General features: G+C 61.3%; 2 protein-coding genes across 7 annotated transcripts; one reads left to right on the top strand and one right to left on the bottom strand.

Annotated features, from left to right (window-relative positions):
- Nucleotides 1-56: 56 nt before the first annotated feature.
- On the top strand, nt 57-5,025 carry LOC114485408 (protein SFI1 homolog). Of its 3 annotated transcripts, none has more exons than XR_008616824.1 (9): nt 57-436; nt 983-1,057; nt 1,149-1,325; nt 1,399-1,661; nt 2,283-2,387; nt 2,492-2,705; nt 3,848-4,185; nt 4,362-4,471; nt 4,657-4,744. XR_008616824.1 is itself a non-coding variant. In XM_028486776.1 (9 exons), exons 1-9 carry the CDS (start codon nt 128-130, stop codon nt 4,957-4,959), a joined length of 1,698 nt encoding a protein of 565 aa, XP_028342577.1. In that variant the 5' UTR covers nt 57-127; the 3' UTR covers nt 4,960-5,025. The 3 variants fall into 3 exon arrangements, 2 of the variants coding, with proteins under 2 accessions (XP_028342577.1, XP_028342578.1); XM_028486776.1 differs by lacking the exon at nt 4,362-4,471 and adding an exon at nt 4,855-5,025 and having other exon boundaries at nt 4,657-4,768; XM_028486777.1 differs by having other exon boundaries at nt 4,362-4,749.
- A 677-nt stretch (nt 5,026-5,702) lies between these two features.
- On the bottom strand, nt 5,703-15,362 carry LOC102993676 (phosphatidylserine decarboxylase proenzyme, mitochondrial). Of its 4 annotated transcripts, none has more exons than XM_007128716.4 (8): nt 15,267-15,362; nt 11,484-11,695; nt 9,659-9,824; nt 7,987-8,223; nt 7,676-7,814; nt 7,297-7,443; nt 6,871-7,031; nt 5,703-6,286 (listed from the first exon to the last, which is right to left on the bottom strand). In XM_007128716.4, the coding sequence occupies exons 2-8, from the start codon at nt 11,531-11,533 to the stop codon at nt 6,062-6,064; spliced, it is 1,125 nt and encodes a 374-aa protein (XP_007128778.1). In that variant the 5' UTR covers nt 11,534-11,695; nt 15,267-15,362; the 3' UTR covers nt 5,703-6,061. The 4 variants fall into 4 exon arrangements, with proteins under 4 accessions (XP_007128778.1, XP_007128779.1, XP_023976484.1 ...); XM_007128717.3 differs by lacking the exon at nt 15,267-15,362 and adding an exon at nt 14,894-14,981; XM_024120716.3 differs by lacking the exon at nt 15,267-15,362 and adding an exon at nt 14,894-14,979 and having other exon boundaries at nt 11,421-11,695.
- Between the last annotated feature and the right edge of the window lie 393 nt (nt 15,363-15,755).

Genomic DNA, 15,755 nt, shown 5'->3' with positions numbered 1-15,755 from the left:
GGAAAGTTCTTTCCAGAAGCACTTACTGCTTCCGTTTTGGATGCTGGGTGGTTGGAGTCCTGCGGGCGCAAGGCTGCCCTTCTGGGTGTTCAGCTAAGGCTGAGGAAGCCAGCCTTCCGGGTGGAAGATGGCTCAGCAAAGAACTTGGTTCAGTGTGAACCATGCCTGTCAGAGCTGGGTGACCTACCGAGGCATCTGGGCACCCGTCTGGGGCAGGAGGCCCTTGGCTTCAACCAGGATGACTCCTGGTGGTGGGAGAATGGTTCACTTGGGCCTGGAGCCTGCACCGCCCACAGGGGCTCTGGGTGTGGGCACCTGGCTGCACCAGGCACACAGCCCCCTGTGCACGCTCTCTTCCCAGCTTCTGCAGAGACAGGCTGCCCGACTCCTGGCCCAGACACTCAGCTGGACCTGCTTCCACCAGTGGAGACAGCAGGTGTGAGCCATGGAGAAACCCCTTCTTGCTCCCCCTCCTCCCGCTGTCTCCTGAGCCCACCTCTAGCTCATCATTTCTCATACTACCCTCTTCCCAGGGCTCCCCCACCCCCAACCACCTCCTGGCACCACCAGCTTCCTTCACTTGGAATCTGTTTAAGGTCAAGTCACTTTAGGGCCATGTTTCTACAGTGTCATGTTGAAAACTTGTCAGGGTAATATCCAGAAATTAATAGGAAATGCATTTTAGGTCTTTGCCAAGGCCTTGATAAAACACCCGGTGGGGCTGTGTCCTGCTCAGTGGCCTCATGGGCCAGGTCCCTCTCACCCTCGGGCCCGCAGTGCAAGCAGTCCCAGCTTTTCTCGCTGGAGCCTGGCGCACTGCCTCACTGCTCCCGACCCCAGAGCTCCTGGCCTTTGTTCTTCCCAAAAGAGCTTCCTTGACCCCCCACCTCAGGGCAGGCCTGACTAGAGAGGGTTGGAGAGTGACCGGGGCCATGGGGTCAGGGTGGCCTCCCTAAGGGGACATTTCTTTTCTGGCCCGTAGCTGGCGGACAGGAGGCGGGAGCAGCAGGGCACGGCACGGGCCCTGTGGTTCTGGGCCTTCTCACTACAGGCGAAGGTAATGGGCTCCCCGTCCCAGGAGAGGACCATGTCCTGGTGGAGGGAGCCTGAGCAGGAGGGCTGGGCCTCACCTCCTCCTCTCCCTGGAGGTGTGGGCTGCGTGGCTGGGCTTCGTGCTGGAGATGAGGAGAAAGAAGGCGCGGCAGGAGCAGGCAGTGCAGGCCTACCGCCAGCAGCTCCTCCGGGAGGGCGTCACGCGCCTCCTGTGCTTTGCAGCGGGCATGAAGGCCTTCCGGCAGCAGCTGCACGCCCGGCAGCAGGTGCAGGTGGGCCGGGGTCCCCCACCCCTCCGTGGGGAGCGGGTAGGCACAGCACGACCTGACCAGAGGCTGGTTGCAGGCGGCCCACAGTCTCCACCGTGTGGTCCGTCGCTGTGCCATGCTCTGGAAGCAGAAGGCGCTGGGCCTGGGCAGGGAGCCTCAGCCCCCCACGTCCACTGTGCGCAGCAGGAGAGTGACGTTTGAGGGTCCCCTTCCCAGCCACCTTGCTGCTGGGGCTGGCGATGCCTCCCGGGAGACCAAGAGGACAACAGCTCCTCGTGGGCTTCGGGGAGCTCTGGACAGCCTGGCGTTGGCTGCTGGGGACACCCAACTCCTGGAGCTGTGAGTAGCCCGTCCCTCACCTCTTCCTCCTTGCTTCCACCTGGGGCAAAGCTTGGACGGTACAGGAATGACACTGGGCCCCAAGGGTCATGGCCGAACCACTCGGAACCCTCTGTACAGGATCCTGCTCCCACATTCTTCGGCCCTAACCAAAGGGACCACAGCCTCTGTTCCTCCCAAGCATGGGAGAGAATGTACGGTTCCTTAGCAAAGGAATGGGCTGTTGGGCAGCCCCCCTCCCCCACTAGACCTGGTAGTCTCCCCACATCTCCCGTGACAGCCAGGAAACAGGTACCCTCTTGGAAACCCCACTTTTTTGTGACCTGGCCCCGCCCCATCCCCACATGCTGTGCTGCTGTAGCTGACAAGGGCCCCATCTCTGAGCCTGCTCCAGCCTAGTTGCCTGGGTCAAGTGAGACAGCGTGGGTGGAGCACCCGTTGCCAGCAGGCTCACTGGAATTACTAGAAGTTCAGTAGGGCGCCTGGGGCGGAGCCTTTCCTTGTCTCATCAGTCTCCCTGTAAGATGGAAGGAGTCGGAATGGATTACCCCGCCCCACAGAGGTCTCAGGCTCAGAGCAGCCCCTGGGCAGCCTGGAGGAACAGCCTGTGTTTCTTCCCAGCAATCCTGCCTGCTGGGCAAGAAAGCAACCGCGACGTCCAAGCTTCCTGCTGGAGCCCGTTCAGCGCCAGACGCCCCTGGGGTGTGGCACCCTCGGGGGGCAGGGGTAGGTGGTGTGATTCTGGGGACTTTAGGGCCAGTGGCCCCCCTTCTGTCCTGCTCCTCGGGAGGGTACCATGCCTGACCAGCTCCTGTCTTCCCTCTGCTCAGGCCTGAGGCACTGTGGGAGCATGGCCTAGGCGAGGTCCAGCCAATAGGCCTTGCGCTGACAACACCCTTCCTGGCAAAGGCCCAGACAGCACTGGACCCAGGCAGCCCCCTGCCAAGCGCCCCTGGCCTGAAGCCACCACCCATAGCGAGTACAGGCCTGGAGCTGCTGCCCCCTTCTTCCTTCATGCTGCGTGGGGCGGAAGCACACACCTGGGTAAGTCCTCCTGGTTACCTGGGGTCCTGTTCTTTGGTCTGGTCTTCATGCCAGTGCTCTTTTTTGTGTGCTTGGTGCTGTAGCCACAGCAGTACTCATTGCTTCAGGAAGATGCAGGGAGGCCTGTGCAGGGGCCAGTGTCCTAGGGGCACAGCAGGGAACGGCCCCCGAGGCCCATCCCTGCTCGTGACGCTTACATGGTGGTGGAGACAAAAGAAACCCCAGCATGCAGACAATGAAGAGACTGGATCATGGAGGGTCATACAGGCCCTGGTGTTATGTCTAGACTTTAAGAACAGGAAGTTGTGGAGGATGGTTGGCGGCTGTGCTCGGGTCCAGCAAAGGGTGCTGGCGGCCGGGACTGGGGGGCGGTGGCTGTGGATGTTGTGGGAGGCAGACTAGGTAGGGCTTGCTCTGATGAGTCTGATAAGAGTGAAAGAAGGAATCGCGGATGGTTCCTGGGTTTCCGGCCTGGAAAGCTCAGGGAATGATGAGTTCTTTACTGTGAGAGGGAAGACGGAAGGTGGGAACCCAGCAGCTGAAGCATCACGAGTGTGTCTTGAACCTGTCAGATTTGAGGTTACACAACAGATTCAGCCTGGCCTTCAGGAACAAGGTCAGGGCTGGAGATCAAAGTTGACAATTCGCAGCACAGGTTGAAGGTAAAGAACCGATGGGGGTCATGGGGAGGAGTGGGGCCGAGACTCTGGGGCCTGTAACGTAGGAGTCAAGGAGTTCGGACAAGGAGGTGAGGAAGCACGAGTGTGCAGTGGGCTTGGGCCCCCCAAGGAGCTGGTGCCTGAAGAGCTGTGACCTAAGTGGGGGTGGGGAGAGGGTGGGGGATGGGAGAGTGTCCATTCCCACCAGAGGACATTGTCACCAGGAGGGAAGGGAGGAGGGTTGTAGCTGTGGTTGGACAAGAACAGTTGCCACTGAAATGCATGGTCATGGCAGGAGGGGGTGTGAAAGGCCAGTAAGGCTGGAAACAGCTGCTTGGGTGGTCGTGGGACTCTCTATTGGTGTCAGGTGCTGAATGAAGGGGCAGGACCAGGTGAGCTGGCTGCGGCAGGTGCAGGTGTGGGGAACTCCAGCTCCCCACCTTCTTCCCGCTTCCCTGCTCAGTGTTCATCCTTCCTTTACAGGTATCAGCCAGGCCGACGATACCTGGGCTTTTGTCCCAGGCCCCTTCATCCCTGGCCAGTGTCCCCAACCCCCGTCTGCTCCTTCCTGGGGACTTCACAGGCACCAGGCCTGGGCCTGGCTCTGACACTGCAGATGTGTACCTGGGGCCTGTCAGTGCCTCAAGAGCTCAGGTCACTCCCGGCACCTGGAATCCCTGGGTTCAGCCTGGGCCCAGACGGGAGGATGGTCAAGATCAAGCTTATTCTCCTATTGCCACTGGCCACATGGACCTGGAGGCCGAGCTTGAGGGCATCCAGCAGCAACTGCAGGACTACCAGACCACGAAGCAGAACCTCAGGTGAGACCCAGAAACCTGCCTGGCACCCATCCATGGGGAACAGGGGGAGCTGTCTGCCCAGTGATGGCCCCTGCATGCAGGTGGCACCTCTCCCCTTCCGTCCTGTCAGGAAGGCCCAGGTTGGCCTTACCTTCAGGAAAAGCTGAGCAAAACTTTACACCTGTGTCTTGTGGAAGGCGGTGGTCTACCAGGCGAGTGTGACTGACACAGGATGATGCAGTGAGCCGCCCTGCTTTGTCTGGGTCCACAGCCCACGTACCCCACGCCCAGGCCTGGGACCCTCAATGTGAGCAGCAACCTTAATCAGAGGGAAGCAGGCAGGTCCCACGCGGCCAGCTCTGCGCAGGGAAGAGGACAGAGGGTGTTTCTGCTTGATGGTGGAACAGGAGCCCTTCTCCCTCCACCCACACCAGAAGTGTGCTGGGCCTCTGCCTGGGGCCAAGCCAGGCAGCAGGTGCGTTACTCCCTCAGGTCCTGCCAACGGCAAGCAAGCAGCCTGCGGCAGTGGCTAGAGTTGAGCCAGGAGGAGCCCAGGCCGGAGGACCAGGAAGCAGAGCGGCAGGTTCAGGAAGAGCTGCAGGAGGTGAGAGAGACCTTGGGCAGCCCCGGGACAGCTCCCAGGCGGGGCTTCCTCTCAGCCTGCCCACCACCCCCCCCACACCTCCCCAGGTGGAAGCGCAGATCCAGCAGCTGGCCTCCAAGTTGCAGGCCCAGCGCCAGCCCATCCGCACCTGTATCGCCCGCGTCCATTCCCTGCGGCAGGCTCTGTGCTAGTCACCACCCCACGTCCAGGAACAGAATGCAAAACTGCAGTGAGCTTTTTTATTTCAAAATGTTGCAATTAAATGAATTACTGTTCAGAAGTCTCCCACTTTTCATACAAAAATACTGTGCTACTGATACAGTTGAAAAAGTTCAAATGGCTTCTCCTGCAGGAGAAATTCACAGCATCCCCAGGAAACATGAAATCTGGCCCTGTCCCCACAATCAGTGGCTCCCTAAGGACTGTGTACCTGTTGTCTGGGGACAGGTTTTCTAGGCACTGACATTCTCCCCTCCCCCACATATCAAATACCCCACCAAGGTTCCTGCCTCCAACGTAAGCCTCTGATCAATAGCAGCAACTTTTCTGTAGGTCTGGATACAGGGAGGGGACCCAAGCTCTCCCCTGGCCCCAGCTGAGCCACCACCAGCTAGCTGCCCCTTTTGCTTTGGACACCACTGAGGGGGTTTGGTAATGGGTCGTGCCTACTGGAAAGAGGAGCTGCCAGCTCCAGAAGGTCACTCATCGGGGCCTGCAACTCACCGAGCCATTAGTGACCACCCTCGGAAGTTGATGGCAGAGTTGAAGGTGATGCATTCAGCCACAAGTGCAAAGAGAGAAGACAGCTTTTCCCAACAAGCAGGGTGGGGCAAATTTGGGAGCAGTTGCATTAAGGGCCCTGGTCTGGGACCCACAGTCATTGCCAGGAGGCACCTCACCCCATGCAAGGGAGGCCAAAAAGCAGTGATAGGAGGAGCAGCAAGAAGGTACTTTAACTACCACTTATCTTAAAACGGAAATCAGACCAACTGAATGCTCGGCCAGGAGATGTAGTCTCCAGTTTACACAACACGTTAGAAAATCTCCAAGAGGGAATCAATCATCCTGGCCTGCACTTCTCTTCAGGTGGGTAGGGGGAAGATGTACGTCTAGGACATGAGAGGGGCTCTGACAACCTTGTCTGCACCCTGGACAGCAGGGACAGAAGTCACCCAGGTCCTGCCTGGTCAGACCCGACGGTCCCCTCCTAGATAGCCTCAGAGGTTCCCCTTGAAAAGACCCTCACATTTCTGTGGAAAAGACCCCTCAGCAGCTGTGGCCATGAAAGAGGCTCTAGAGAGAGCCCAGAGCCTCCCCGAATCGGATTTTCTGTCCTGCTTTCAGCTTGAAGTTGAAGTCCTTGGGGGCCTCGAAGATGAGCACAATGGTGGAGCCCAGGTTGAACTCGCCCAGGTGCTCGCCCTTGTGCATGGGGATGCCCTCCTTGTTCGTGTGCGTCACGAAGCTGAAGTCATTGTAGGAGCCCTTGCTGTACCGTGGGCTGTTTGTGTGCAGGTCCTGTGGGAGGCGGAGGCAGAGCACGTGGACCTTGAACACACCTCTGCTGTGGTCCCGAACCCTGTCCCCGACCCTGCTCAGAAAGGGAGGTCCGGACAGCAGCTCAGGCCATGGACCAGGCCTAACCCGATAGCCCCTGACCAGCTGTGAACTGGGGCCAGAGGGAAATGGAGCATTCAGACCCAAATGTTAACTAGTACGAACGGTGCCACAACACCAGCACCCGGAGGGCTAAGGGGCAAACCGACACCAAGAGGGAAAGCCCTGCGGGCACAGGCACTGGCACCCCTCAGACACTTGTCCTCCAGCATGCCCCACCCAAGCTCCCCTTGGGTTTCTGCGGAAGCAAAGTGCCAGGCAGGGAAGTTAACTCCCTCTCACCAGCCACCTCGAGACGGGTGGGTGGGGGATAAGCAGAGCAGGAACTCAGGGCCCAGCCCCTCCTCGGGGAAGCTGCTCTGCAAAGCCAGGCCTGATGGGGGATGTGCCCTCCTAGAACTTACAGTCCCGATGGATCTGGCTGCACAGGAGACGGTGCAAGTGGCCTAGCCCTTGGGCTTCGGCAGGATCTGGGCTCTGCTTACCCGGTCAAAGTAGATGCGGATGGAGCCCACGTTGGTGGCCCCCACAGCCGTCAGTGAGAAGAAGCCGTGTTTCCAGTCCCCAGTCAGGACTACCCGCTCATTGTGGCAGAAGAGCTCTTTGATCCAGCGGGCCATGCCGGGGTTCACGGACATCAGGGAGCCTGTGGGGACAGACACTGCCACTTCCTGCCCATCGGGAGGACAAGCCTCCCAGAGCCCAGTGTGTCTACTCTGGGAGGGCCCAAGACCCAGTGTACCCCCATGTCATTCCAAATGCGGAGCAGGCTGGCTCCCAGCCTGCCCCTGCCACCCCTGCCCAGCAGTCACCTCACAGCTTTGGAGCCTGCGTCCCCTGACACCAAGAAGCTGAGGACCTCTCTGAGGCCCCCAGGGGCAGGTCCCACCCACGTGCTGGCCCGAGCCTACCTGGGAAGTGGCGCCGGTGGGAGATGGTCCAGTCAGTGGGGGAATGGAAGCAGTGGTAGTCCCCGGGGGCCAGGTAGATGACGCAGTGGTAGAGCTCGTTCCCTTCTCGGGTGACCAGCTGGCTCCTAAAGGAGCCACAGGAGGTGGCTGTGGGACAGACACGAGCCAGGCGCTCAGACAAGCACTTGATGCTGTCCAACACGGAGCCTGTGTGCAGCCTGGACACTGGCTCCAGGGAGACCTGAAGCTGCAGGCAGAGTAACTCCTGGTCCACAGGCCTCCCTCCCGGACCTACTCCCATCCCCAACCTCCACCCTCTGACATCCAGCGCAGCCACGCCACAGCACAGCTGCCTGGCCGCCACCGACTCAGGACCCACCTGGTGGGAAGGGCAGGTCCTCCATGGGGATGCGAGGGCCCAGGAACGACTCCAGCGAGTAGGTGACCCCCTTCACCTGCTCCACCTCGCAGTTCTTCACCTGCCCAAAGTTGAGGATCTTCCCATCCGATGGGCTGATCTGGAAGGGCCAGGAGAGGCTTGCTGTGGGGGAGGGGAGGGGACATAGGGCAGGGCCACCTCCTCCTTGGGGTTTGGCCTGGGAAGAGTGCCCACCAGGCCACCTGTTCCTAAAGGCACAGGCAAGAGCTGCCTGTACAGAGGCAGGAGTAGAAGGTGGGGTTGGGCCTCACCACGCTGTGCAGGCCGCACACGGGCCGGGCCTGTGGCTTCAGCTTGCGCCGGAAGAACTCGCTGAGGTTGCGGTAGTGGTGCAGGTCCTCCACGGCGGCCTCCTTCATGTTAACCCCGAAAGTCCAGATGTACAGGCTGTAGACGGGCCTGCGCAACCAGTGCGGCAGCTCCACTTGGTTGAGGCGGCCCCAAGCCCGCGATAGCAAGCGCGTCGGCACCGACTTGTACAGGGCCACCTGCAGGCCGCGGGCAGGCGGGTGAGTCAGCCACACAGTGTGCTCACCCCCCAACCCCCCTCCTCCCCATCAGCCGGTACCCTCTCCCCTCCCCATGGGGGCCACCTCCCGAGGCCTGAGCAGCTTGTCCCCACGAGGGCTTTGTGACATGGTTGTCTCTCACGAGGAACCAGACTGAGCTTCCAAATCTCTCACACACAGCACCGGCCAGGCCTGTGATACAGTGACTTACGGCTCAGCTGTCAGCCATTTCCTGCAGACTTCCTATAGCGGCTACCCCAGTCCCTGGGGAGACTGGCCAGCACAGCCTCACTTCTTGAGGTGTGGAGGGGCAAACACAGATCTGACACGGTCACACAGGCTGTGGCGGGCAGTACTGCCTGAGTCCCAGACCAGCACAGAAGGGAGAGGCCTCTGGTGCGTGGGCAAGTCCACAGCCCAAAACGCATGTGCTAGTCCCCCCATCGAGGTTGGGGACTCTCATGCGGACGGGCTGATCACTGACACCTGCACTCCGAGGGCCTGGACATGCCCGCCGAGCCCGCCTGTCCACACAGCTTTCCCCACCTGGCGCTCCTCCAGGAGGCAGAGGGGACTCGGCCTCTCAGTCGGACCCTCCAGCCAAACTCAGGGCCAGACGACCCAGAAGGGGCAGCCTCTTAAACCTCAGGTGCCTCTGCCATAGTGGGACATGCTTCTAATTGGCGGCTGCTGCTTGCCGAACACAACCAAAACACCAAGTCCCCAAAGCATAAAAGCAACTCCATTCCAACTTTAAACACCTTTAAAGAGGCAATAAGTTAGCAGCTCCCAGCACTCCCAGCTGACATCCATCTGCGGGGGCAGCCCAGGGCTGCCCTATGACCCCAGGCCTAATGCCCAGTGCCCCATAGGTGCCCCTGAGCTTTCAAGCCCTGGCAACGCCCACCCGGGCTGTCCAAGGGCCTGGGAGCAGGGTTTCCTCCTTGGGGCCAGCTTGCCTGAGAGCCAGGCGCAGCCAGGCCGCTCCCTCACGCAGCCCTGCCCGGGGCTCCTGAGTCCTCAAAGGCATCCTCACCCAAAGGGGCCCACGCAGGCTCCAGCCTCCCTGAACCACCCTCTAGCGTACAGAAATTAATTTGGATTCTTCTCAAAATCACCCCTAAGCTCTTTTCAGACAGCATTTCTGAATGCCCAATGTGGGTTCCTTCCAGAAGCAGAGTCCCCACATGGCAGAAATGCAGGCAAAGAGAGCAGGCAGTGGACGGTGGGCCGTTACAGTCACCTGTCTGCAGCCCACCCTCTCCACAAGCTCGCCTTCCAACATGACCCTGCCGGAGCGCTCAGGCCCCACAGCACCACCTCTGATCTGACAAATGTCTCCTCCTCGGTCTCCTGGGCCCCAACCTCAGGCCTGCCTCTGGGGAGGCCAGGCCAGCAGCCCCTGCACACTTACCCTGCTCACGGGTCTCCATCCCACCCGGCTGAGTGGCCTGAGGGCGCCAAGTGGCAGGAGGTAGTAGAGGACCATCAGGGGCCAGGAGCGCAGTTTCAGGGCAGGTTTGGACATGCAGCTCAGCTGTCCCAGCCTTCGCCTCAGGGCCAGCTGGGGGAAATACAACCTGCAGGGCACATGTCCGCACACAGCCAGGGTCAGTGGAGGACCGGGGGCCCCACCTCACCCTCAGCAAGCTTGCCTCTCGATGGAGTCGGGTGGCACCGGCCAAACTCCATCCCAACCCCACTCTGAGTTGGGGGCTTGGCTGCCTCTGGTCGGCAGACTCACTTCCCAGTCTCCCCACCTGCCTGTCAGCTGAGACACACAGGGTGAGGCACCTCTCAGATGGAGTAGCTTCTGAACCTGGCAGGGGCCCCAGAGAGGACCTTGGGGCTGAGTGTACCACAAAGATGGTGCAGAGCCTGCCTTGCGGCCCCCTACCGGCCTGGGGCCAGCTCTGCCCACAAAGGCTCCGAGGAGAGCTAGTCTGATCCCCCTTAGCCCCTGGCAGCTCAGGATCTGGGAAAATCTCTTCATGGCTCCAAGCCTCTTATTTCCTCATTTGAGGGATTGGGCCTGACAAGATCACAAAGGAACACACACACATGCACAAGCACCTAGTGCTCATGTACACACACACACACACACACACAAGAGATCACAAAGGAACACACATGCACAAGCACCTAGTGCACATGTACACCCCCCCCACCACACACACACCCACACACACCCACCCCAGCTACCGCTCCATCCATCCCCGTGCTCTTTCTGCATCAGGCCAGGTTCTCCAAAACGATCCAGAGGTTGGTTGGGATAAGCTCCCCGCCAACCCTCAGGCCACCTTCCAGGTCTGCTGGGGCCACATACACCTGACCCAGGCTCCTCCTTCCAATAAAGGTAGGTGGGCCTTCCCCAGACCCCACCAGCTCAAATTCAGCGCAATCAGCCAGGCTCAGCCTCGGGGGAGCCAGACTCTGGGATGAGCCTTTCCACCGGAACCCTGGCCCTCCTGAGGCATGACACTGAGGCCCAAGTCGCCTTGCCACATGCCTAGGACCTAGAAAGTGCTCCTGAGGCCCCAGTGTGGCCATCAGAAGACCACACTGCCACCCACTCTGAGAATGTCCCGGGGCTTTGGTTTCCTCATCTACAGAAACACTGCATTCAACTGGAGAATAAGGCTCCATCTGTGCCTGTGTGCTCTGAGAGCAGCTCTGTCCTCTGTCCCCAATTGCTCAACAAACCAAGGAACAAAGAGGCACCTCAGCTGATATGAAAAGCAGAAAAAAATGGAGAACCGAGCCGAAGGCCAGGCCCTGCAGCTCAATGGTGGCCCTGGGAGGCGCTGCTTCTCCACTGCTCACCAGACCCCCTGTGTCCATTGTCTCTCCCATCCCACGCCCTCCAGCTTTAAAAAGGTCTGGCAAGTGGGTAGGGGCCAAGCAAAGCCTGACACATCACTGGTCTCCCCGGGGCTTCCCTCATCCACCTTGCTCTCTGCAGAAGTACAGGGACCAATCTCGGAGGAGCTGTGCTGCAGCAGGGCGCGGGCGCAGCGCAGACACTGGCCCACCAGCCTGCTGGCCCCCCAGTACCTGAAACGGGCTCTCCAACTCAGGCCCCCCGGGCCAGGCCCCTCCAGCCGCGGGGGCTGGTCCCCCGGCCCCCTGCCGCTGCCACCACCTCCACCACGGGGCCGCTGGACGTGAACTCTGACCTTTCGGAGGTCGAGGCGGGGCGAAGCCAGGTTAGGACGCAGCCGTGGCCCACAGCATCTCACCATTTTGCCGCGCGGAGCTCCGGTCCTCGCCGCGCCTCTGACTGACACATGGTGGGCGGCGCAGGGAGGCAGTGCCAGGCTCGCTCCCTTTGTCTCTCCTCCTTCCTCCCTTCCCCCCCGGAGCTCCTGCGCTGTCACCGCTCCTCGCCCCAGCGGCTGCGGCTGGGGGACCGCTCCCTGGCTAGGTCCGGTCCAACGGATCAGGATCAAGGCTGTTGCAGAGACAGGCACCAATCACACACCTGCTCGGCCTGCGCACCGGCCCCGCCCTCGGCCCGTTCTGTCCCTGGCCTGGCTGCCTGCCTGCTCCCAGCAGGGAGGGGACCCGGCGCCTCTGAACCCAGGAGCACAAGCGGGAATCTGAGCCCCGCGCTCCAGGCGGGCGCCCAGCGTCGGCCTGTCTGCGGCCCCGGCGGCCCCTCCCTCGCTGGGACCTGACCCATTTTCCTTTCAGATGACAAAGTAGCATCTGAGGGATGAGGGCGCAGGAAGGCGGGAGAGGCGCGGCGGTGAGACCCCAGCATCTGGCCTGCTCCGGCTCTCTCCTCATCATCGTCCCCACCCCCCGCCTCAGGGCCCCCCCATACCCGCCTCCTCTGAAGAGAGGCACCAGGGCGACCTCAGGGAAACCGGCCGCCCCACCTTCCCATCTCTCTGGGGAGGAACAGCACTTTGGTCTGCGGCCGCCCGGCTCCCTGAGAGGATGCCCAGCCTCTGCAGATCACAGGCAGGGGGAGAGCAAACATTCTGCAGCCTGGGAGTCACAGCCCCGCCCAGCGCAGCCCCCAACCCACGCGCCCAGCGTCATCTTTAGATAAAGACATGCGGGGTCCCGGGGCTGCTCCGAAGGCAGAGAACTGACCCCGGCCCAGGCCCCCCCGCCGAGACCGAGCAAGAGGCCCCAACTCAGACATGGCTCGACCCTCGCAGGCTGAACTTCTGAGGTCCTGGGCAAACCCACCTCAGCCAAGGAGGTGAAAACCGCCAGCCTGGCACCTGCCAGATCTCTAGGTGTGAGTGGCCATGGGGACGAGGCTGACTAAGGTTTGGACGTTAGCATGGATTTCCACCCCTGCCAAGGCCCAGCCCACCTCAGACCAGGACCCCTCGGCAAGCTCATCTCCCCAGGCCACCCGCCTTGCTGAGTGGCCGTTGAATGGCAGGAGGGCGCCCACACAGGCCTCCTCCTGCCCAAGGCCCCATGGACACTCTGGCATTTGCCTGGTCAGGGTCCAGGTGAGGTCCCACTAACTCCCTTCCTACAGCCCACCTGCCAAGCACAGCCCCGCCCACCTGCCAAGCACAGCCCTGCCCCGCCCTCCCAGCCTCGGGGGCCCCAAACTCGCCTCCCTGCGGCTCCCGAGGAAACAGGCCCAGCAGGGTGATGGGCAGTAAGGGTTGTGCCTGAAGCTAGGCTCCAGGACAAGGCTCTCTCCCCGACCCTAGAAAGCTTGGGCTGCGCGCACACCCAGGATTCACAGTGGGGGCTGGCGACGCCTTGTGGGCGGGGATGGGAGCCAGGCCTCCTCCTGCCAGTTTTCCTCGGTGGGACCTTGACCGCTGCATGATGTTGCCAGAAAGGCACGTTCAGGAACCCACAGACAAACCCAGCTTGGCCCCAAACCTCAGGACCTAAAGCAGATCCCCGTGTGTGCCTTTGCATTGCATTCTCCCCCAAGGCCTCCAGTCCAGGGGCCTGACCGGGCCATGCAGCACACCAGGGCTGTGGAGGGGACTCTGGGGGACCAGTCCAAGGAGCTGCTATCCTGGAGAGACTCCAGGAACTGCCCTGAGAAGCTGGGCAGGAGGTCTTCACGCCTCAGTCCTGTCTCCATCACTACTCTACTTCCTCCTCTAAAACGGGACACTGAGACCAGGGTCAGGTTTCTTTTAAATCACCAGTGTTCCCCAAAAGGCCCCCAGCAAGCTGACATGAATTCAGCTGTCCACCAGGAAACGGGCCAACACCCTCTGACTAGCTCAGAGCCGCAGGACGGAGGGAAGGGGGTCCCTAGAGGTCACCCCTTCTCACTTCCCAGGAGCAGAGCCACTTCCTCAGCCAACAGTGCTCCCAGCATCTCCATCTCAGAGCCCCACTTGCCCTCTGCGCCTACAGTGGCCTTTGGAGGCCAAGCTAGAGCTTTCTCCCTCTCTGGTTCCCTGAGTGCAACTTGGGGAGCTCAGGCCTGAAGGAGGAGCTTGCAAGGAGAGCGCCCTGAAGCAGAGAGGTACAGACACCTTCCCTCTCTCCCCAAAGTCTCAAGGACAATCTGTGGAGGTTAGTTTGGGTCTATGACCAGTAGGACTTTCAAGTCATTACATGGCCATGTGGAACAAGAGAACACAGAGGCTTTGGTGGGGGGCAAGGACAATCTGGCTATTGTGATCCTGGATGCCCTCCCCCCACCCTCACCCTGAGAGCTGGGAAAGGCCTTGCAAGTCACACGTGCTCTCTTGAGTCTCAGTTTCCTCATCTGGAAATGGGAAGGGTCCTTCCTCCTGCTCACCCACCTTGAGTCTCAGATCAAAGCTGTGACCAAGGTCAAGAACAACTCTGCTCAGAAACCCCATGCCTCTCTTCCACACAAGAGCTTAGTGCAGCCTCACCCCCCAGACCTGGCTCCCAATGCCTCCCCTCCCTTTCCAAACCCACGCTCTGGGAGGACAGAAGTTTGCTACCACTGGGAAGATGGAAGGAACAGGGCAGAGGAGGCAGTTCTGACAGAGGAGCCCAAACCACAGGGGCAGGCAGCGATGATGTGAGTAAGAAGGGATGGCTCAACAGGACCATGTTAGGGGGAGCTCACCTTTATCAGGACGTGCTGTTCTGGGGGTTTACACCCCAGAGGTGCTGCAACATCCCCATCCACCCCTCACCGCCCTCGACAAAGGCCTTGCAACCCTGCACGTGTCCAGCCCAAGGATGTGCTCCTGCTCCCTGAGTGGAAAGCTCACTGGGTGCCACTTACCTGGCCTGAAGCCTCAGCAGAAACCCCCAGTGCCCCCCCAAAACATGTGTCCCCAGCCTGACTTGCTGTGCACACTCTCGGCTCTGGAGGGCAGGGCTGCTGGGTAGCTGTGTCCAGGTGGGGCCACCAACCATTCCTCCCCTGAGTTCCAAGGCTAGAAGCTGACAAAATGTCAGAAGTAGGGAACCAGGAAAATGGATTCTCCCGGGTGAAACGGGTGAGCCATCTTGGGGAAGCCTTGGGCGAGACGAAGAGGAAGCAAAGAGAAGGGTCCAGAGGCACCTCTTTCAAGGGCGGTAGAGATGGGGACAGGACTCGGCAGGGCTCTTTCTTAAATCCCCTCAAGGAAAGGAACCTTCTCTGGGGCAGTCCTTGGCACTAGCGGGGAATGGGGTTCTGGGAAGGGCGGGGTGTCACCCCCTCCCGCCCCTTGGCTGGTACCTGGTTACAACTGCAGCATGTCCGGGTCCCACCGAGGAACACTGCCGCTTCCCTCCCCCTCTGGCGCCCGTCCCAGACCCTTCGGGAAGAACTGAGGAAATGGGCGCAGGAGGACATCGAGCCGCCCGCAACGCCCACCATTTCCCTTTTCCGGGCTGGGAGGCGAGGAGATGCTACACGACGCAAAGGAAGTGAGCTCATCCTGCCCGGCCCCGTGACCCACCGTGTGGGGCCAGGGAAGCCACACTCGATCGGGGTTGGGGTGTGAGCTCCTCAGGCCCCAAGCGGTGAGGGGCAACCGGCCTCCCGGCTACGCGAGCAGGCCTTCCGCTTGCGCGGGGCGGCTCGGCCGCGGCCGCGGCCGCTCACTCACCGGCAGGTGGTCCGCTCCGCTGGCTTCCGCGCCGCGCACCGGCTGAACTCGCCGGGAGGCGCCTCTCCTCGGAAGCCTGACTGCGGGCGGGCGGGGGCTCGGCTCCAGCCAGTCAGGCTGGGGGCAGCGGCAGGAGACCGGACACCAGGCTCGCTCGTCAGCCGTGCCCCGCCCCCGAGCCCGGGGTTCCTTTAAGGGAAGGGGCGGGGCCAGGGGAGCGGCGGGAACAGGCGACCGGCCCGACGGCCACAGGACTTCTCGGGTGCCTCCTGGGGGCGGGGCTGGGCTCCCTGGGCCGCGAGCTCCTCCCACACACCCCTCCGGGCCGCCAGGGCCTCCACGTGCTGCGGACCTCTCCCGAGGGCCGGCTTCTCTGGACTGAGCACAGAGCCACCTCCAGACACCTTTTCTAGCCCTCGAAGCCCTCGCTCCTTCCTACACCCGACCCTGAAGACAAAGGCTGCTCCTCACCCCACCCCCTCTCCTCCA

Source organism: Physeter macrocephalus, unplaced genomic scaffold (assembly GCF_002837175.3).
Source record: "Physeter macrocephalus isolate SW-GA unplaced genomic scaffold, ASM283717v5 random_1560, whole genome shotgun sequence".
Taxonomy (NCBI): domain Eukaryota; kingdom Metazoa; phylum Chordata; class Mammalia; order Artiodactyla; family Physeteridae; genus Physeter; species Physeter macrocephalus.
This window is presented reverse-complemented; position numbering and strand designations above follow the sequence as displayed.

Coding starts and splice junctions, on each gene's coding strand:
- LOC114485408 (XM_028486776.1), top strand. CDS start 128: ATGGCTCAGCAAAGAACTTGGTTCAGTGTGAACCATGCCTGTCAGAGC. Junction 1,326..1,398: donor ACGCCCGGCAGCAGGTGCAG/GTGGGCCGGGGT, acceptor GGCTGGTTGCAG/GCGGCCCACAGTCTCCACCG. Junction 1,662..2,282: donor GACACCCAACTCCTGGAGCT/GTGAGTAGCCCG, acceptor GTTTCTTCCCAG/CAATCCTGCCTGCTGGGCAA.
- LOC102993676 (XM_007128716.4), bottom strand. CDS start 11,533: ATGTGTCAGTCAGAGGCGCGGCGAGGACCGGAGCTCCGCGCGGCAAAA. Junction 7,444..7,675: donor GGACCTGCCCTTCCCACCAG/GTGGGTCCTGAG, acceptor TCTGTCCCACAG/CCACCTCCTGTGGCTCCTTT. Junction 6,287..6,870: donor TCCGCATCTACTTTGACCGG/GTAAGCAGAGCC, acceptor CGCCTCCCACAG/GACCTGCACACAAACAGCCC.